The sequence below is a fragment of the Buteo buteo genome, chromosome 11 (assembly GCF_964188355.1).
Source record: "Buteo buteo chromosome 11, bButBut1.hap1.1, whole genome shotgun sequence".
NCBI classification, from domain to species: domain Eukaryota; kingdom Metazoa; phylum Chordata; class Aves; order Accipitriformes; family Accipitridae; genus Buteo; species Buteo buteo.
This window is the reverse complement of record NC_134181.1, coordinates 15,546,861-15,568,784: the sequence shown is the minus strand read 5'-3', so window position 1 is coordinate 15,568,784 and position 21,924 is coordinate 15,546,861. Positions and strand designations below refer to the sequence as shown.

At 37.8% G+C, this 21,924-nt stretch overlaps 1 protein-coding gene across 2 annotated transcripts; it reads left to right on the top strand.

Moving 5' to 3' along the window:
• Nucleotides 1–64: 64 nt before the first annotated feature.
• Nucleotides 65–20,288, top strand: N4BP1 (NEDD4 binding protein 1). Of its 2 annotated transcripts, XM_075040188.1 has the most exons (7): nucleotides 65–477; nucleotides 3,367–5,132; nucleotides 12,646–12,776; nucleotides 13,223–13,319; nucleotides 15,860–15,967; nucleotides 17,522–17,629; nucleotides 19,758–20,288. In XM_075040188.1, the coding sequence occupies exons 1-7, from the start codon at nucleotides 226–228 to the stop codon at nucleotides 20,092–20,094; spliced, it is 2,799 nt and encodes a 932-aa protein (XP_074896289.1). In that variant the 5' UTR covers nucleotides 65–225; the 3' UTR covers nucleotides 20,095–20,288. The 2 variants fall into 2 exon arrangements, with proteins under 2 accessions (XP_074896289.1, XP_074896290.1); XM_075040189.1 differs by lacking the exon at nucleotides 17,522–17,629.
• Nucleotides 20,289–21,924: the final 1,636 nt, after the last annotated feature.

The window sequence follows — 21,924 nt, the reverse complement described above, 5'->3', positions numbered from 1 at the left end:
TCCCGCCGAAAGGCGGGACGAAGCCCAACCTACGGAGCAGCGCTTCGGCCGCCCTTGCTAAAGATGGCGCCGTGGCTGCGCAGGGGCGCTCCCCGCCTCCTGGCGCGGGGCGCCGGCAGATGACGTCCGCGCGCCGTGCGAAGGGAGCCTGGGGATTCCCCGTGTTGTTGTCCTGGGGCCCGGAGGGATGGGAGGCCGGAGCGCGGGGCGGCGCGGCCGGCGCTGATGGCGGCTCGCTGGGCAGCCCGCGGCTCCGAGCCGGGGCCGGGGGTGGACGAGTTCACCGTCCCTGCGGAGAAGAGCCGCCTCCTGGAGGGGAGCCGGGGCCGCATCGAGGGCTTGTTCGAGGTGCGGCTGGCCGTGCTGGGGGCGCAGGGGGACTGGCGGCCCGCGATCCCGCCGCCGGGCCCGCCGCCCGCCGCCGCCAGGATCTGGGTGCAGCTGGCGGGCGGTGGGAAGGCCGTGCGCAGCGCCAAGGTACGGGGGCCGGGGGCAGGGAGGGAAGCGCTGGGGCGGGGTTCACCCGGACGGAGCCTGGGGCTGTGTTTGCTTACGGCAAGGCCCCCCTCGCCTGGGGCACGGCGCGGGGCCGCTACGTGCGGGTAGGAGCAAGAAAGGGTGGGGGAAGAGTGCTTCACCAGGAAACAGAAACGGTCCTGCCTTGGCAAATAGGTGTGTTCCAGGTGCCAGGGTGTCTCCGGTGGTGTTGACATAAGCGTAGATAATAATGAGAAACGATTCAGCTGAGAAGTGCAAAGGTCGTCGGGATTGCAGAGGGCGTTACGGTCCCCACGTTGTGAAATACTACTGCTGTCTGCTGAGGGGTTGTAATACCTGTGAGGATGGGCCAAGTTCTGGTTTAAAGCGCGATTAAGATGTATCGCTCTCCTTTTCCTTCCTGAAGTCAGGAAATTCTTCGGGGTTGGTTGGGTGTTGCCATGTTTCACAGTTGCTTTACAGATTTGATTTATTCTGTGGCATTTACTAGCTTATTAGCAAAGCTCTCACTAACAGCTTAATAGAGCTAATATTTCCTTGGTGTAAAAGTTGGTAGATCCAGACTGCTTCGCCAGTCTGTTTGCTGGAGCAGATAGCTTTCTTTTTAACCAAACACTTCACACGTTAAAAGAGAAGGCCCTCTAAGCTGTTTGTGTCTCTGACTGTGACACTAGTTGCTGTGAAGTATCTTCACAGAATTACTTTGTTAAAAACTCTTTTACAACTAACTGAGGGGGGCTCGGCAGGAATGATGAAATTCATATTGCTTATAGTGGACCTGGCAACTATAGGTGTTTGAATCATGTGATGAGAATGGTAGTGTAAGCACTAGCTAGGCTGAAGGTAGCTTTCAAAACGAAAATCTCAGTAAGTGGGCAATTGTGTCTGCTTGTTTATTTGTTTAAATACATGTATATGTTAGCGGGGTTACTTAGCATATATGTTGTGACTTAATTCACAGACTTGGCAGTCCACTTTGAAAAACTTGATTCCTTAACTGTTTAATGTATCAGACTTAGAAGGAAAATACTATGACTGTTGAGGTTTTTTAATTATTTGACTCTGAAATTGATTTTAAGCCAATTTGCTTGCATATGTGGGCTCAGAGACTCCAGAAGCTGTTACAGGTAACATAAACAGCTATTCATCTTCTCCAGGCAGCTGCAGTACAGCTTGCTTTTTTCCAGAAAATTAAAGCCTGAAACAAGCAGCACAAGATTTCCATTTTCTCATTGCTGCTTTTCCTAATAACATACAAAATGTTTCCTACTCCACATACTTTAAAGGGTATGGGAGACTTGTCCCTTACATGTACAGCAATTTTCAGACCCTATCTGGAGGGATTATTGACTAGAAAGTACAAACAATTGCATGTCTCTATTGTCTCCCTTTAAAAGGTTTGGTGACAGCAATTTGTGTTTTTAATTCATCAGTCACGCACAATGTATTCATTCTTACGTGCTGCTTAGTAAATGTGGGGGAAAAAAAAGTTCCCAGATTTTTAATATCCTTCTTTCTGATTATGTTACTGTCCTGTTGCTCTGCAAAAGCAGTCATATGATGACTAAGGCATGAAAAGTAATCCTGTGGATTTTGTTGCAGAAGCAGTTTGTGCTAATATGGTCTTGAAGCAGCCTGCTGCGATGCTTTTGGTGATGTAACTCAAGAGGTGATAGGAAGTGGTGTTATGTTATTCATTACCTTCTATTGGGTTTCAGTTCCATTTAAAAGAGAAGTTTAGCTTCTGAGAGTAAAGAGAGATAATAAAATTTGGTATAGTTGGGAGCGTGCAAATACAACGACTGCAGTTTAGAAACTGGTTTCTCTACATTATAGAATTTTAAGCATGGAAAGAGACAATTTGGGGAAAAATAATGCCACCTGAAAGAAGAAATAGTATACTGTATTGACAGAGTTCTGAACTCTGGCACATTTAAAACAAGGCAGTGTAGTGAATTTACCTATAGTAACTTCTAGGTGGCAGAAATAGCAATGGGATTTTTTTTTTTCTTTTTCTGGAACACAGAACTATCTGGAGCCTGGAGTTTTCTCAGTCATTTGTCAGTATCATCTGCTTTTTCAAAATAATGAGTTTCAAAGCCCCATGTGGAAAGCTGCTTGGTATTGAGCTTTTTGGGTGTGATTTTCTTTGGTGTTATATACCCATTGTAAGTAGGTGCTCTGGCAGTTGTAGTTTTAAAATATGAATGTTTTATTTGGTTAGTAAGGGAATCTTATCAGAGTCCAGATAGTGGTTTTGTCATTTGTTTGGGTTTAGCATTATTTTTTTTCTAAAGGGTATCTTAATGGATACTAGTTCTGTTGTGCCATGCCACAAGATTGATGTCCTTGATTTTGGGTAGTAAGTATAGAATAAGTAACACATTATAACAACTTAAATATATAGGATAGCTACTGCTGTGATGAGCCTTTGCAAATCATCTTTAGAAATTGTTTTTAGAAGTTCAGTTTTATGGACTAGGTAGAATTCTCTAGTGCAAGGCATTTGTTCATGAAGCATGTTCTCTTTGACCAAAGAATGGGGATGGGAAAATAAATCGCTTTTGACTTGTCTTTCAAACTGTTTGAGCTACAACTTGAAACTGATAGTAACAGAGTATTTAAGTAAATTTATTTATAAACAATAGGATATAAAAGAAAGTTAGCCTTCTATGAGATCTATTTAAAAATAATTTCAGATTATCTGTATTTTACCTCTATTAACCAGTTTACTGGCAGTATTTACTTTCTCACATTTGTTATGCTAAGTTGGCTTTATTTTCTAAAGTACTTGTCCATTACTGACCTAACCAAAACTAACTTTACACATTCACAAATATTCACTCTGCTGTCTTTTTCTCCTTCTAGGAGTATATTAAGGGACTCTGTGAACCTGAACTAGAAGAAAAGGAGTGCTACCCAAAGGACATGCACTGCATCTTTGTTGGTGCACAGAGCCTGTTTCTCAACAGCCTTATTCAGGACACCTGTGCGGATATAACAGTGCTGGAAATAGGATTGCTCAGTATTAAGGGGGGTGCAGAAGCTGTTGTCATGGCTCAGAGTCATGTTCAGCAGCTTGTGAAGCTTTTTGAGAATAATGAAAGCTTATTAAGTGACAATGAATCGGAGATTAAAAAGCAATTCAGACAGTTTGTGGAAGCACATGCAGATAAATATACAATGGATTTACTGATTTTGCCTAGCTCGCTAAAAAGAGAACTCCTAGCTCTCACACAAATGGAATGTTGTGAAGTGGAGAGCAATATCATAGATCTTACAGGTTCTGACAGCTCAACAGAGCTTTTACAGAATAAAGCCTCCAAAGTAATTGCTACAAACGGAGATGGAAGAGCAGGTGGTGAGGAAGCAAGAAACAATGCTGGGACACCTGTAACTGAGCTTACAAAGCAAATGGACACTGTGTTTTCTGATGCTCCTGAAACAAGTTTTATTCCTATAAATGTTGTGCCTCTGTTAGAGGCAGTGGTGTCTAAAGAAAGGCAATCATGTAAAAGAAGATCTTCTGATGATGAGGAAAGGCTCCCTAAAAAGCAATTCTCTTTGGAAAATGATCAGGAAGTGGAATCTCCTTCTAATCCTTCAGACAGCAATGTAGTTATTGATCTGCTTTCGGATAGCTGCAGTGAATCAGATGAACCCAGTTATTGCCTTAAAGAAGGTGAAGATATCAATGAGGAAATGGAATATAAGATCCTTGTTAACTTTTTCAGAACAATGGGATATTCCCAAAATATTGTAGAAAAAGTTATTGGTATCCTAGGACAATCTGTGGAACCATTAACGTTGCTAGAAGAAATCGAAAAGGAAAATTTAAAATTTCAAAAAGAACAGGAACAGTCATCTCAAAAGCCTAGAACTATCAATCCTCCTTTGGGAAATAATGCAAATAATTCACAAAAGCTAGAAAACAAAGGCATTTCTAGCAGTAAAAGTCCACTTAAATCCAGTCATACTTCAAAGGAGACAAAAAATAAGTATCACAAAATAAGAGATGCACCAAACGTGCAAGTTGATGAAGAAGATAAAATGCATATGTTGGTATGCAGACCTGCTTCTCCTTCCAGTAAAAATTCAGCTATGTGCTATCAACAAAGAGACATTTATTGCCCTGGTAGGAATCTCAGTTCAAGGTCAAGTGATATAGAAACTGATGGTGGTCTAACTTTCAGCACTGTACAAGCTGGAGCTCTAAAAGATGTTGATTTTGTAGCCAGAGGGAGCTCAGATATGCAGCGTATTTCACCTAAGACTAAAACTGCAGTTCAGCAAAAATCTGCAGGGCCCTCAACTGTACAGAATAGTCATCCTGGTTTTGAGGACCAGTTAGGACACTGCAGCTCTTCTCAAGTAAGATCTCTCAACCAACGCCTTTCCCAAACCTCAAATTCTGAAAATCCTATCCGAGACCAGGTATTGTCTTCACAAATACATCCTTCAAATCCTGTTAGAGAGACAGTGGCACCACACAGATGTCATCCTGATCCTTCAGTTACTGGAGTTCAAAGATTTTTGGAATCTCTGAAAAAGCCATACAGATTGGAATTGAAAAATGAACCTGGGAAACCATATTTAAAACATATCATTATTGATGGAAGCAATGTTGCAATTTCGTAAGTATTGTTCTTTTCAGCTATCTCTTTATTAAAAGTTCAATGAACTTTCAAATGAAATGGGGACTAAGAGGTTACTGTGGCATATATAAAGTTTTTGGTAGCTAGCTTTTTGGTGACCAACAGTCCATGTACACAGCAAGGTTTTTCAGCTAGTGGTAATGGCTACATTGGTAAGTTATGGTAAGGCTTGATAATGAAAAATTACATGAGATTGACAGTAGCCATTTCAATTTCCAATGGATAGCAATTTTGATAGTTTTTATTCTCTGTTTAGTGACAGCATTCATTTTTATGACTGGCTTGTTTGGAGTTACTATTCTTTGTTAAGATACTGTGCACGGAAGGAAATTCAGAAGTTTTTAGCAGATGCACTACATGACACTTAATTCAGTACAAAAATCCAGCTAGAACGGTGTGGTTGTGGGGTATTCCATCATGAAACAATTCTTATAGAATTTACTTCTGGTTTAAAAAAATTACGTAGTCTGAAGTTGAACAAATGCAATAACTGGTTAAAACAGAATAAGGAAAATCCTTGATTTTGACTTAAGAATTGGTTGATAAATACAATACTCTGGAAGAAACTTTCTGTAAAGCCTTTTAAGACTTAGCTTTCCTGCTCTGGTAGAAATTTGTGAATTTGTAAAAATGGGTAGCTCAGATTTATGAAGCCCAAATACTAAAACAATCTGAAAAAAACTTGAATACAATAGGCAATGAAAGCTAAAACTAGATATATGTTAGAGGTAGATGAGATCCTTTTTGATAACGATGTTTCAAAATGAAAAGTGAATTAATTCTACAGCATTTCTTACAAGGCAATGGTCAAATTTGAAGCCTCATTTGTGCCATTTCAGAGCAACCTGCTTTGAATTATCAGTGCTCAAGCTCAATGTAACACTTCAGTCAGAAGTAATTTCAGTGAGCCCTGCTCTGTTGGAAGCAATTTCATGCATGAAACTTAATTTGCTTTGCACGCACCTAATAAAGAAGTTGAGTTACCATCATCTTAAGAGTAAAGTGTTTTGGTTTTTTACTTTTGCTCTTAGTGTCTTGTAATTTTGAAGTGGAGGTTCTTATAGAGTAGTAATGTATTTGTCCTTTAACAACATTACACATTAGTGCTTGGGTCCCATTAATTTTTGTAAATGTAGGCACACAACAAAAATATTCCATCCCCCTCCATAAAACTTGCAGAATAGAGAGCCATGTGTATGTGTGTGCACACCTTGTCTCCTATTCCTCCTGATACCTGAAAGAATGTATGCAAACGATAGTAGACAGTTATAGGGCTGTTGGATATTTTTAATAGATTGGCTGACAAGGCACCATGCAAACAAACCCTATGAAATGGGCACAGTTAATACTGAAAAGATCAAGAAATCCCTTTTATTGACTATGATGCAGGGATTTTCCATTATTGTAAATAACTTAAAATTCCTCCCCCCCCCCCCCCCCCCCCCCGCCCATGTTTCTATTGTAGACAACTTTGGAGGGCATTGTCAATTACAATTTTCTTTTTAAAGTTTGTTATAACTAACTGGAATAGCAAAAATCAGTTAAAACCTATATCTCTTTAAAATTTTATGTTTCACTTGGTTCATTTTAACATTTGTCTCATCAAAGCTCCTTGAATTGATTGCTGTTCTCTAGTCAGGAGGAGACTTGGATTTGTTCTTTTTATACGAAGTAATTTTGAAAAGTAAGCATGTCAAGGTTTTGTCATTGTTTGCTGTGGGGCTTTTTTGTAGTTGTGGAATATGAAAGTGAGGAAGTGGTAGTTTTTAAGAACAAACTGACTGAGTATTCTGTTCCACTCGACAATGTAACAATAAGTAAGAGTAAACTTACTATGAGAACTTGCTGTTAAAGATTTTTTTTGGTGCATTCAGAGTTCCTCTGCTGAACATGCATAAACCCTTCCAAGTACAGAAATCAGTTTCCATTCTGAAACCATGCTGCCAGAACCAAAATGGAGTACTTTAACCAAAACAATAGTAATTCTGAGAGAGATTCTCTGTATCCCCAGACAAAGTGGGAAAAGATTAGCCTATTTAAGTGTTTTTTAAACAGTTAAACTATTTTAAAATACGGATTTTAACCTTGGAGACTGGAAGTCCTGAAGAGCCTCATATCAGCTATATTATCTTGTATTTAGTTGTCACTAATTCTTGCATAGGATGTTTTCTAAGAATAGGCCAGACTACTACCAGTGATCCCATGAATTCTGTAGGATGCTCTTAGGCTGAGAAAAACACATCTGACTGGTTAAGATACATGTATCGTGTCATCTACTTCCAGCTATTGGATGAAAGAGGCTTCCCAAAGAATGGGCTTAAATGTTTAGGGGAAGAAAATCAACTTCCAGGAAAAAAAATTATTATGTTATGTACCATAAGAAAATAATGTCAAAGTCTGTCCTAAAATGAATTTAATGTTTCAGATAGTTGACAGTTGGTACACTTTCCCAGAAGTAACTATGTAAACACAGTTCTGCATGTGCATGTACACACAGTTGTGTTGATGGGGAGAAAAAGTGGATGTATGCTTCTAGTTTCACAGAGATGCCCTTAGATATTACTCTTTTGTGGTTATGAAAGACCTATTTTAGCTCCTAAACATCTTAACAAAATTCATGGAATAGCAAAACTTCCTCAATTATTAGGGATAGTAAATACTTCTCTCTCCCGTTTCTCTGTAATACGTATGAATTTTGCTTGAGAACAGAAATAATAAATTCTGTTGTTATTTTTGTGAAGTGCTTGTGTCACTGTTAATATTATTTTAGCAAATTGGGGAATCAATCTTAACTTCTTCCCTTTATGTACAGTCCTAGCCTGATGATTTCTATTTTGATACCTTGCTATTTGCTGATAACTTCAGCGTTCAACTCCAGGGGGTCCCTAACATAAGAAGGACATGGGTCTGTTGGAGCGAGTCCAGAGGAGAGCCATGAAGATGCTCAGAGGGCTGGAGTACCTCTCCTATGAAGACAGGCTAAGAGAGTTGAGGTTGTTCAGCCTGGAGGAGAGAAGGCTCTGGGGAGACCTTACAGCAGCCTTCCAGTACCTAAAGGGGACCTACAGGAAAGCCAGAGAGGGACTTTTTACAAGGGCATGTAGCGATAGGACAAGGGGTAATGACTTTAAACTGAGAGAGGGTAGATTTAGTTGAGATGTAAGGAAGAAGCTCTTCACTGTGAGGGTGGTGAGGCACTGGAACAGGCTGCCCACAGGGGTTGTGGATGCCCCATCCCTGGAAGTGTTCAAGGCCAGGTTGGATGGGGCTTTGAGCAACCTGGTCTAGTGGAAGATGTCCTTGCCTATGGCGGGGAGGTTGGAACTGGATGATCTTTAAGGTCCCTTCCAACCCAAACCATTCCATGATTCTGTGAACTTACATAAACTACTAGATGATACCTTGAAATTCCTAGATGTGTAGTTCATTCAGAAATATTTCTGCTGATGTTTTAAACTTAATTCACATAAAAATATATCTCACTTTGCCTGGTTTTTTTTGGCAGGCCTCTTATGTATCTGTATGTGTTACTGCTAGATCATTATTTTTCCCCATTCAGGACAAAACATACATTTTTAAAGATGATTAGCTTCAAATGCAGTTTAAGGACCAAGGACCTAGTAATACAGAATTGTTTGCAGTTAGTCCAGAAAGTCTCTATAGCACAGATCAGGCATCAAATGTAGATCTAAGTAACTTCTTCTGTTTATGAGAAGGAATGTTGGAAGATTTCTTAATGTGTAACCTTTCCTACCAAGTGATCATTAGCTGAAGAAGGTCATCATCATCCTTTTAAATTGATTTCCCCAGGTTAAAGAGCCCAGAGCTATTCCCACATGACTGGCAACAGTAAAACTTCTCAGGTCAATCACTGGAGAATTAATTGAATTAATAGATTAACATTTTCTGTCATTTTATAGTCTTACTAACTTTAAAGGAGACGCCTGACATGATCCAAAAACTATTGACACTGCTTTAACTCAAGTACAGTGTTTAGTTACAGTAAATAGTTTTCTAAAGCAAACATTTCCTTATAGTTCAGACTCTGTTATTTAGAAAATAGTGATGTAAAAGTGCAAGTCACAACTGAGTCATAAGCTACTTTGAACTTCTAAAAGTGATTTCCCAAATGTGTATTAGTGGAAGAGAAATGCAAATTGTTGTGGTCATGTAGAAAATAACAAATGCACCACATCCTCTTTGTCTATTTTTTTTTTTATATGAAGAGATTTTTTTGTCTGCATATTTCATCCATGGGGTTTTGTGTCTTTTGTTTTTTTAAGAACAACCAAATACATCTGAAACCAATGAATTGAAAGATGGTGAATAAACATCTGCTTATCTCTGACGGCTGCGAGACTACTGTAGGCAGTGGCCTCCTAACATTTTTTGATTGAATACCCCTACCAGTAGAAAAATCTTAGAGCATGCACCCCCAATATATGTATATTTATCAACTATACAGGTGCATTACTGAAGTTCTAATATTTCCTTCATGGACCCCCATGAGGTGACCAGGGAGGTATTTAAATGTCCTACTAAATAATTGGGGGGGGATGTTAATGTAGGTATTATGCAGCTTCCTTCTGACTAAAGCCTCATTGTTTTCTTAGATCTTAGAAAGTGAAGAATTGTTTTCAATTTTGCTTTGAATTGTTTTGAGTTTTGCTTCTTAGTACCTTGAGGTTATAGACAACTGCTTCCATGCCTATATTGGTTTGGGGATTTTTTTGACCTCTAAATGCCATGTGTTTTGGAGGTGAGGGGAGGGGTGTGGATATTAATGCATTGTCCACATACTTTGGCTAAGGCTGAATGGGCTTCTGAATCACTACTTGCCTTGTGTCTTAAGTCTGGAAGACTGCAAGAAGCTGAAGAATTTTTCCTCTTGACACGTGCAGCCTAGTAAAAATGGCACATTGATATATTAATGCTAGCGGTACTTTCAGTGTGCTTGTTGAATGAGAGAAAGCCCAGAGTTTAGCTGCTAACAAGTATTTTTAAAAATTGCCTCCTCCTGTGTGCTGCAAACAGGCCTCTCAGGGCAGACTGAAATATCCAGATAGTTGTCAGGTAATTTTAAATTAAATTTTATTAAAATGTGGAAGAAACTCAGAATGAAAGAACAATTGGATGGAATTATATCTTGCTAGAATTGTTTGTAAAAATGATGTGTACTTTCCTTAATTTAGTTAAAAAAACAGAGGGAAAATGTTACATGTGCCAGAAAGCAAACTGCTGTTTGCTGCTTTGTGCTGCTTATGATAATCTCTCATTTAACCTAAGAAATACCTTTGTAGGGTCTTCGTAGTGTTTTAAAGAACTGGGACAGCCAAAACCAATATTTACAATGGCAGTTGGGGAACAGATACAGTCTGTGAGATGGATGTCTTGAGAAGACCACCTTGCTGTGATAATTTGCTGTCCTTCAGATGTTTACCTAGCTCAAATAAAGCATTTCATATTTCTGTTTATCTAGCAGTGACATATTCATTCATATTATAGATCACCTTAATTCTACATGTTATTTGATGAAGTTAAATATATTCCTTCTATTTGCGTGCTGGTTTGTTGTTTTTTTAAGTTGCTACAATGCAGAAGTCTGTGATCATACTGGACAAATCAAGAGCTGCTGTTCTAGTCTTCAGAAGATGTAAAAACCAGAGAGTATGCTGTGTAGTTCAGCAGGTTTAAAGGTCTAAAACGGGAGAATGGACAAGTAGAGAAGGCACAATTTTCAACATGAACATTGAGACCTCTGCATCTCTTGAAGTCCAATTGAGAGCCATTAATACAGTGAAAGTATTTAACAGAGTTTTCTAGTTTATTGAATAGGATACCTAACTTAAAGTGGAGGAATGATGACTTAAGTTTATGACCTAGAAGGTTTATGAGGGGTAACTCTTCTGTGACAATTGCATTCCTTCATTTGACTGCTCTTGACGTCAAGAACACTTAATTTTATTGGGGCAAGTGTGGCATAGGATTATTTTTTTTCTCCAGAAACTCTGTTAATAAGTCAGATTTTTTGCCTTTTATAGTTCAGATCTAGCTTACTCATTTTCCTGCCCTTCTACATAAAACATTCCTCTCCAAGTTCAGAGAACCCTAATAATTTATATTTTGATACATTTATTTTAAAATGAGTTTACAAAATTGGAAAGGGATACATGAATGCTAGTAAAGGCTGAGTTTCACTGTAAAATAATTCCATGGAGATGTTTTAAAGAACTCTCTCTTCAGAAGATTTCCTGGTAGGTTAAACTAGGGGTTTAAAGATACAATTCCATGCAAAACTAATAAGGCTTACTATTAGGCTTATAATATACAGTTGCACATTAACTAGGAGACTGGTTTAAAATATGAGTACCACTTGGTCACTTAACTGTTATGAGAAGCACTTTGTAGTGACTTAACATCTAACTTAAAACATAGAATATGCACTACTTTGTAAGAAATGCTTTGCCTGTTCATGCCATCGGTTCTGATTCAGTGTGTCTTTTCTAACTAAGTCTATCTTTGTTTTGTCTAAGCGTAGCCTCTAATCTATGAAAATGTGAAGGGAAAAGTTTCTGAATGAAAACTGGATTTAGCCTTATGTAAAGTGCTAATAGGTGTTTTGTAGGAATTTATTCTAGAGGTATTTTTGAGGTCTTCTGTGTTTATTTTAAGATTCTTCCAATATTCTCCTGAAGCTTAGTTCCCAGAATCTGGGTAGACAGTTAATTGCTAAAGGAGGACGTCCTGCCATGTGTTAAATGGGCATATAGGATCTTTGGGATAATTCAGACTGGGGGGGACCTCACAAGGTCATCAACTCCAATCTCTGTATCACTTATATTAGGCAGTTGCTGATTTTTCTGGAAAGTCACTTAACTGTGTTGCAAAAACAGGTAATAAACATTTTATATTTTTAAGGGGGGTGGGGGAGGGATTACCACTAAAATACAGTGTTTTAAAAACCTTTCTTCAAAGAAATTTCATTATTTTGGTTGAATACGGTAGCTCAGATTGTTGAAATGAAGGGACAGGAGGTCCTAATATCTTAATTGTCAGAGAACTTCTCAGATGTAATCGTTGGGAACCAGTTGAACCAAAGGTGTTCTATTTTGTAGTGGGACTGTATTTGGAACTACCACAATATTGGATTATGATCATTTTAATCTATAATCAATTGATTTTGGAAGCCATGACTATTGGCCTCTTTTTAAAGCTAAACCACTTCTGATTACTCAAATATTGTTGTGCCCATAAAATTGAAAGGAGACTGAGGAATAAGTATGCAAAGTGATATTTCTATTCTCTTCTTTTGCTGAAGATCTCTTTCCATTTATAAGATTCCTCATCTATAACATCAATCTGCCTTTTACTTTGGTGTGGCTTTATGTGTAACTTCCAGCTTCACTTTGCAAGGTTTTGTTCTGTTTTCTTTGTATTCTTAGTCCTAAAACTCTAGTGAATTTAATCTCCCTTCTCTTTTTCTCACCCCCAGTCATGGTCTAAGGAAGTTCTTCTCCTGTCGAGGAATCGCAATAGCTGTTGACTACTTTTGGAAACGTGGCCACAGAAATATTACTGTGTTTGTTCCACAGTGGAGAACAAGACGTGATCCTTACATTACAGGTGAGGGAAATAGTTTCTTAATGTTTTCTTTATCAAACTGCATTGTAACTGTTTCTTTGGATGCTTCTGTGAAGAATGAATGGAGAAAGAATACTTGATAAAATATTAAGCACGAGCAGTCTGGTTGCTGAGCATGAGTAATTGGGTTTCCATACACAGTGTGAGACACTCCAAAATGCTGTTTAGGCTAACTGATGTGCCATAAATGGAGGCTTCTTTGTTTGTTTGGGGTTTTGTTTGCTTTTTAATTTCTAGTTTCAACCTCTTCCTCCCCATTTTTATTATACTGGCAATTCTTCAGCTATCAATATGTCATTTCTATAGATTAATAGGTACAAAAACAGTCCATCTTCTCTGCTAATTATATCTCAGACTAATTGTCAAATCTATAAATAGCCTAGAAGAAAGCTTTTGTTTTTAAGAACAGTTGTTTCGTGTTTTAACAGAGCAGGATTTCTTAACACAGCTGCAGGATGTTGGAATATTGTCTTTAACCCCTGCAAGGATGGTTTTAGGAGCAAGAATTGCTGCTCATGATGACAGGTACGGAATATACATAGTTTTTCAAGTCTTTCTAAACATCTGGCTGATGGTTGTACAAGCTTAAAACTTCATGAACAGTTGTATTAGCTAGTTCTTCAACCTGTCTAGACAGCAAGCTGTGCATTCAACTTAAGACTGAGCTTTACATCTGTTATGTTATGTTAGTCTCCTAAGAAGCATTTCTATATGTAATTCTCTAATAATATTGTAGGTACTGTTTTCAGAAATTCTTGGAAAATGGCAAAAAAAAAAAAATCCATTTCAAATGCATTGAGGAAGAGATTAGTCTTCTAGCAATGTTTTTATGCTTTCCTGATCATCTGTCATTTAGTCTATCCCTGAATTGTCTTTTATATTTGGGGGACCACTAGCATAAATCAGCTACTGATCAGGTACTACTTTGCTCTGGTTTTTTTCTTGATGCCCTTGTCGGTATGCCACCATGTGATTTGTAACAATGTGTAGTCTAGTAAATTTCCAAGTTGATTTGAGCACCAAAGTTCAGCTTCAAAATGTAGGGATCATCTTTCAGTAAACAAGACAACAGTAAGCTTTAGGGTTTTTCGTTGGGTGTTCGTGGGGTTTCCTAGTGCTTAACATTGCTACTGCCAGATTTTCCCAGTCTTGAGACATAGTTAAAAGTGCATGCTGCTTAAGTGTTTTTCCACAACCAGCTTTCCTAAATCGGCATGGATGAGCAGTTTGCAGCTTTGAAATTGTGTTTTGCAGCTAGCTACAGTTCACTGGATTTCGGTTTCTTCCTTCCTACTAATAATCATTCTTACTTTATTTTTCTGACTACAAAACTGTCAAGTTTTTGCATCATGGGCATGCCTATTTTTGTTAGATTGCACAGTCGTGTACCTGATTGCAAACCTTGATATGCAAAAGATACATGAAGTAGAGTGCACTTAATTTATCTTCCTTGTTAAAATACAGCAACTCTGATCTCTTAACTAATAATGTTGTAGCAAAACAAATGTACAAGGCAGCCAAGTTGGAGTTGTTTCCACACTAATGTTTTATATACACCCAGCATTTCATATAAAATGCTATGTAGGTACAGTATTTGCAGTTGAGATTGTTGCCGAAATCCAGAATAAAACTCCTTAACAGCAATGAGAAGTTAAGAAGCAGGCACTTTTTTATTGCAGCGCTGGGCACACAGGGGATCACTCCACCTAGTGTGTGCACCTGTCTGGTTTAATCATGCAGGTTAAATATACACCTGTTATACATATTCACTAAATTTCTGGGAAATGTCATACATAATCATCAACTGTCCGATAAATCATTAGCATATGTAAATGTCCCTTTTACGCAGGCGTGGTGATGTCTCTGGTGGTCTTCAGAAGCCCTCTGGTGGTATTCCATAGTCTTCCTCACTTTGTCCAATAGTTGACCTCTCTTATGTGATTCTGCGCAGTATGATTTTCGCCATCATGTATTAGATTTACATAAAAGTACATTCAATGTTAATTCTTGAATTTAACGTTTCTAGTGATTGGCCCTCAGTCACACCACCTTATCAATATTTTTATACTAAAACATTCATTGGTTAATCTTACTTAATTCCACTAACTGGAATCTTGATCAAAGTGGGGTTTCTAAGCAACAGAACTAAGGTCCATAATGATCTCTCTTAGTTTCTTAGGACAAAACACTACAAACTAACAAATCGGTCGAAGTTTCTATGGTTAACTAATTTTAGACAATACTTATTTTCTTATGACTGTATACAGCACATTTTGTATGTTCCTAAGTTTCGATGACTACATTGCAAGCTTCAAACCCCTATATTCTACAGTCTTTACCTTTTGATCAAACCCAGCTTATATATAAAATTTTAACTTATCAGAATATTTGTAACAAGATTACTGTGGAAATGAGTGTTGTGCTAACATATTTGCACTTTTGTCAAAGCGTATACTTTAAACAGACACCATCCATTATCTCTGCTAAAATAGTTTCAAATGGCAAAAAGCTTGTTTTCAGACAGGTAAAAGAAAAAGTGGGATTTTCTTAATAAATCAGTAGTTACCTCTTGTCACAATTTATTTAACAAAATGGTAGCAGCACTCTTTGTTAACAAGTATTGACAGAGCAAACAAGTAACATACATAACACTATCTTGCAGAACACAGGCATTAATGCTAAGCAAAAACAGTATATGGAAATAAGTTTGTGTTGGAATGTGTAATAAATGCTGTATTCTTTGGTAAAGCAAACCATTTACCCCTACAAATATTTAGAATCTGATAATCCCATGGATTTGGGGGGGGGGGGTGTCTTGTGGGGTTTTTTAAATGGGGAAAAAAGCCTCCCATGAAGACTCTGCTGCACTATATAAATGCATGCTACCTAAAACATTCTATAAGTTATATGGTGGGTCAAAACAGAGTTATTTCCTGGTAATCAAAGTGCTTGTTTTCATGCAAATAGATTACTCTTGGATAGTGAAATGCTTAATTTTTTTTAGATCTTTGGACAATTTTCATCAAAGCAGGCTATCTTAACAGTCTTTGAAATTAATCTTACAGGTTTTTATTACACCTTGCTGATAAAACTGGAGGTGTTATTGTGACTAATGATAACTTCAGAGAATTTGTGACAGAATCACTTGCCTGGAGAGAAATTATTCAAAAAAGGTAATTACTCAATTTCTATGAAAGCTTAAAAGGATGTCTGTCCTTGTAGTGTAGGCACTCTACCTTCATGTGGGATTTTTTATTTTTAATCTGTTATGCAATTCTGGTAGAGCCCAACAAAGTACTGTCTGTGTTTCACCACTTTGATTCATGGCCTTATAATCATGTGTTGAGTAGTCTAATGTCCCTATTATTCATGTATTCTCTAATGTAGGTCTGTTAATTGCTCGCATAAATAGGAACTTGGTGTAGCAGCCAAGCGATGCCAGTTCTGAAGCTCGGTGTTAAATCCTGTTAGCATATACACTTTGCAGTCCATTCTCACAGGCTTTCTTGTTTTACATTTCATTTCTTCAAGGAGACATGATAGCTGATGCAGACATACAGTGTCACTTCTAAGATTGCAGAAGCAATCACTGTTTACAGTAGTACAACAAATCAGCATAGCTAAACAAAATAATGAGCACTTGTAACATATCCCTGTAGCCATTTCCCTGCAATTGTTGAGTGTCCTTTGAGTTTAGATGAGTTCACTTAGCTGTCAAATATCCCTGCTTCATCTTGTGGATTCTCTGTGAATTACAGTTTTGCCCATGCAACTGGTTTCTCTTTTTTAGTTAATTTGGTTTTTTTGTTTTGTTTTGTTCTCCCCCCAGTTAAATCAGGTCATTTCACTGTTAAGGTATGGTCTTCTGTTGCCCAAATTTCCCACTAATCCCTCAGAGTCTCCCTGACACCATCTGAGGGTACATCTAGTGCAGTGACTGGGATCTGTATAGGTCTGATGAAATAAATAATTGAAAACTGTCCTGGGTTCTCACAATATAGCTGGGAGAACATGGAATTGATGTTGGCTAATCGTGTAGGTATTTATGCTATTTCTTGAGTGAATTCTACCCAAGTCAGGTTCTGTTCTCCTACGAAACTTTAGCAAGAATACTTAGCATGTCATTCTGAGTCTGTGGTTTTTTAAGAGCTTGTGTTAACATCTGCTATTGGTTTTACTTCTGGGGAAATTCCACTATACCGAATTCTCTCCTTGCAGACAAATTTTAGTTGAACTGGTTTCCTTCAATGCAGATTTCCCCCTGTCCCAAAATGATTCCAGAAAAAAAGGTTTTTTGTGTCTTAACTGTAAATAGCTAATGCTATGTTTGCTAGTTGTGTAGCTTTCTGGTAACACATGCATTTTAGCTACATGGTTGAAGATCCTTACAAGGAAGGGGAGTTTGAACAACCAGAAAATCCTCTCTAATCACCTAGAAAATTCCACTCTGGTCTACAAAAATTTAAAATTTGCAGTCATTCAGCAGTTGGTGTCAAAAAAAAAAAGTTCAGTGCAGTGTAATGGGAACGGTTCACATAAGCTCCCATTAAATTATTTTGACAGTGAATGCTGGTTGTATCTAAAACAGATTACTAGTTAAACTTCAGTGACTCCTGATGTGGTGTGAAGTGTCTGCTCTAAGGCAACTTGTCCTGTGCGACACAGGCGAAGGGCAGTGAGGGTGTAATACATTGTTAGTAAATAATATTGAAAGAAGTCTTTTGCAGGTTGCTCCAGTACACTTTTGCTGGTGACATATTTATGGTTCCTGATGATCCTTTGGGAAGAAATGGACCTAGATTAGATGACTTCCTTCAAAGTGAAGGCTGTTCTAGGTATAAGCACTGTTTTCACTGTTGTTTGAGAGTTACAATTTTGCATTTGAAATAAACTGTTCTCCTGGTTCACTTGAACACCTCTTTAGATCTATAAAGGTACAGTAAAATTAAGCAAGAACACTGTAGGATGTAGTTTAACAAAAACATGGTTTTCCTGTTACTTCAGTCTGTTCAGAAACTGCTGGTGACATTTGCATCTAATCAAGATCTCTCTCAGAACTAAGATAAGTAAGACAATAACTTCCTCTGAGATTTGATTGTGGTAGCTTTCATACAAAGGTGGTCCAAACTGTGTTAACATCACACAAAGCTGTCAGTGGTTTGGGTATGTGGTAGCCTGTTATCCTGTTAATTACAGTGATGTTATTTAAAACACCTTGGTTGATTACATATAGTGGGAGTATAGGTGCTACAAAAGAAACACTCTACACATATGCTTTGTCATGGCAGAGGCATTTCACTTCATACTTGATGGTACTGTACTGTTAATAAAATTATTTTTGAGAGGCATTGTTATTAAATGCATTTGTATTTGATTCATAATTTTAAATATTAACATAGATTATTCCTTTAAGATCATTGTACTTTTTAAATGTGCATATATGCAAAATATGAATTTGCTTTGCATTAACTTCCAAGACTTGAGAGTACGTTTGCTCTTTTGCATAACAAAATAAGCTGCTCTTTGCTCTTCTTTCACCAGCTTAAGAATTATGAATGCTAATGGTTATGAGGGGTATTGAGAGAGCTTTTAGAAACAAGTTAGGTAATTAAAAATCCGCAATACAAAAGGCAAGCATGCTTAAGGATTAATATAAAGAATAAGCAGGAATTTTGGCTATTGGAAAAACTTGAGCCAAGTGAGACATGTATATACCAGTAGGTCACAGGCTTATTTGAAAATAAGCGTGTAATGTTGACATGAAAAAAGCAAGCGCAGTTCTAGAACTCCAGCAGGAAACACTAAGAAAGTATTCAAGTTCTAATATAAAACCCTTACAAGATGTCATTTGGAACAGTGTGGTTTTGGTGCCTGTGTCCGAGAAAAATGAAGTGAAAACAGATTGTGTTCTGAGAGGTGACTGTGATGATTGTAGAAATGGAAAGAGACTTGAGAAGACTCTAGAAGAGCTTGATTTCCTCTCTGTAAACTTGGAACTGGAACTAGGGTGTGGTTTCTGGGGGTGTGTGGTGGGATTTTTTAAGACAGAGAAAAGGTGCCAGTGTGAAGAGTTAATTTTGTTCCTTCCCTGAGACTTTTCTACTTGAGTTAAATGATGCAGGAAGCATAAATGGCATCAGGAATAAGATCAGAAAGTAGAAGGATCTCGAGCAATTAGAGAGCCTTTCCATGTTGAGTAATGGGAGTTGTTGTAACCCAAATGCTTTTAAAATAGAGCTCTGTAATTTAGATACTGTTTCCCTTGGTGGTAAGAAACTAGACTGTAACATGAGTTCCAGTTCACATTTCTGTGTTATCTGGTGGCATCTGAAGCAGTCTTGGCCCTAAATTTTGTAGTGCTAGCAGTTAAGCGTAGCAACAACTTTTCAAAGGCTGAAATAAATCTCAATAATTAAGGAAGAATATTCAGATCCTGAAATTACTGAAAAACTTCATTCCCTCATTAAGGATATCACATGAGAGAAACAAGGCCTTGATGTAAATGTGAGCACAGCTCACAGTCATGAGCAAAAGTAGATGAGGAATAGTCTTGTGGAGCATGTGGAGGCCCCTTTGGTCTGTCATTATTTTCACATGTTCTGGATTAGTGTACATGTGTTCAATGTATCTTTTTGTCCATGTAGCTCAATAATACTGATGTTGATACTGCCATAAAATAAGCTTTGAGTCTTGCTGTATTCTGTCAAGTAAAGTATTCACAGCATATTGGAACTAGTCCTAGATAATGTTAGTTAATGTTAGTCATGCCAGGTTCAAATTGAAAACTGTTACACCCACTGTTTTGTTTCACTTTGAAAATATGCTTATCATTTGATACCAATCAGTAGCTAGCTGAGCAGCAGTGTATAGGAGTTACATGCATTTTTCTTTTCTGTGTTTGTACAGAGACAGCTAGCATCTCCTTTACCTTAATTTAATCAAAATTTTTATTTTGTTCCGTAGAGATTTTTGGTCAGCACAAAAGGCTTTACAGAGCAGTGGACAATATTCTTCTGAGACACCTTTCTTCGTACCAGTCCCCAAACCAACCAGTAGCAGTCGACAGCCTAAAAACAGAGTACATGGTGATCGTTCATCAACATGGCTTCCACTGGAAACAAACATACAGGCTTGTCTGGCAATTCCACCACAGAGATCTGCGTCAGAAACAGTACAGCTAAGAGAAGCCCTGATAAAAATTTTTCCTGATTATGAGCAAAGACAGAAGATTGATCAAATACTAGCTGATCATCCATTCATGAGAGATCTTAATGCACTGTCTGCCATGGTGCTTGACTGAATATTATACAGGGGTTTTATCTCACAACTGATCTTGACTAACTTTGAATACCAATGTGAAGAAAAATGCTCTGTTATGTTACTTTGTGAATATTCAGTACCTAATTTTATTTGTATAAACAAAGGTATTTTTTGTGTATGTTCTGTTGCTAATAGATGCCAGTTTTTGGTAAATTAAAAACTGCTGCTACTACAGATTTGTAGTTATATTTTCTATGAAAAAAAAATCTGCTTCACTTGAATTGCTTATTAAAGCAGTATCAGTTCTGAAGAACTGTTATCACTTTAAACAGTGTTAGCACTTTTTAAAAACCCCTTTCCTCAAAAGGGAAAAATCATGTCAGAGTCTTAAAAGTGACTCTTACAGCTTCAGATATATTTTCCAGATGCACACATAACATACTATAACATAAGCCATGCACCTGTCAGATATCATTGTTGGTGTTTGTATCTAGAGTATAGATATTCTTAGAAAACATATCTCTACTAGCACCTCCTTCACCTGTGAACTTTGAAATATTTCTCCATGGAAATAAAACAGACCTTTTTAATATTTTCACATACGAAGAATTCTAAGTAGTGTATATGTGAACCTGCTTTCCTGCATCATGGATTTTGGAAATAGGCTATACTCCTAAAGGTCCATGGACAGCAGTTGGAAGATCACTATATGGGGAGCAGTGGATGTTCGGTGTATTGTTGAAGTACTGTCACAAGGTGGCGTTATGCATCTGTTGGTTTGTATTGATCAACAGGAAGGCTTCTGATATTCTGAAGTGCTCGTTCTTACATAAAAAAAAAAAAGATTAAATGCAAGGCAGATAATAGTAAGAGTGTTATGGATAAAATTGTATATTATATGAATAACTTAGGGATGCTAAGCAGCCTTCTAATATTATGGGCAGCTAATAAGCTTTGTGTATATGGGTAAAATCTTAGTGCCCATGGAATGAAAATCAAGAAAATCCATTTGGCTGTTCATCCAGGTTGAGAGATACTATGCTAGAGTAGTTAGGAGAGGGAAGGTTTCAACTAGAAAGTGTAAATTCACAACTGTCCTCAATAGAAGATATTTGTAATGCTTTAAAAGATCTGTGATACCTACATTGTTTTTTAAGTTGGAAATTCTTTTGACCATCAATACTGTTTCAGAATAATTTTAGTATTTTTAACAATCTGTGCTGTTACCTGTTTGTCTTTGCCCTCCCTGTTCTAAATCTGAATGCTGTGATAAGCTGTTAACAGAATGTGATGCTGTCTTGTGCAGAGCTACTACACTGTAGTTAACAATCAGCTCCACCCTTTTAAATCTGTTTTGGGATCTATCCCAAAAGTAAGGTGGAAAAAAAGGAATGTAATTTATGAAAGCTGACCAATAGGACCACTTTCAAGAGCAGGAACAAAGTGAAGATTACTGTGTGTCTATGTCTCTGTACATGCTATACATTCCTTTTAACCAGTTTCTGGTGTTAAGTGTTCACATTAGTAAAACCAAATCAGACTGTAAAGAAAATGTGGGCTACAGAGCCCATGTTAAACCTCTGACGTACTGAGCCTTACCCTAAAGCATAAGTATAGTGACTTTCTCTCCGGTTCCCTGGGTTCTGAAATCACTCTTTGCTTAACTGCAAAAGAGCTGAAATATACTGAGAAAATGAGGATGTTGAAAGTCTGTCTTCTTGCATGGCCCTTTAACATGTATTGTGAAGTCAGAAGCAGAAGACAAAGTCTTGGTCTTCCCTCAACAGGAGCAAACTGAAATATGATTGCAGCAAGAGAAAATAAAAGTATTAGGAACAGTTATTATAGCATCTCAGAAATACAAGTGAGG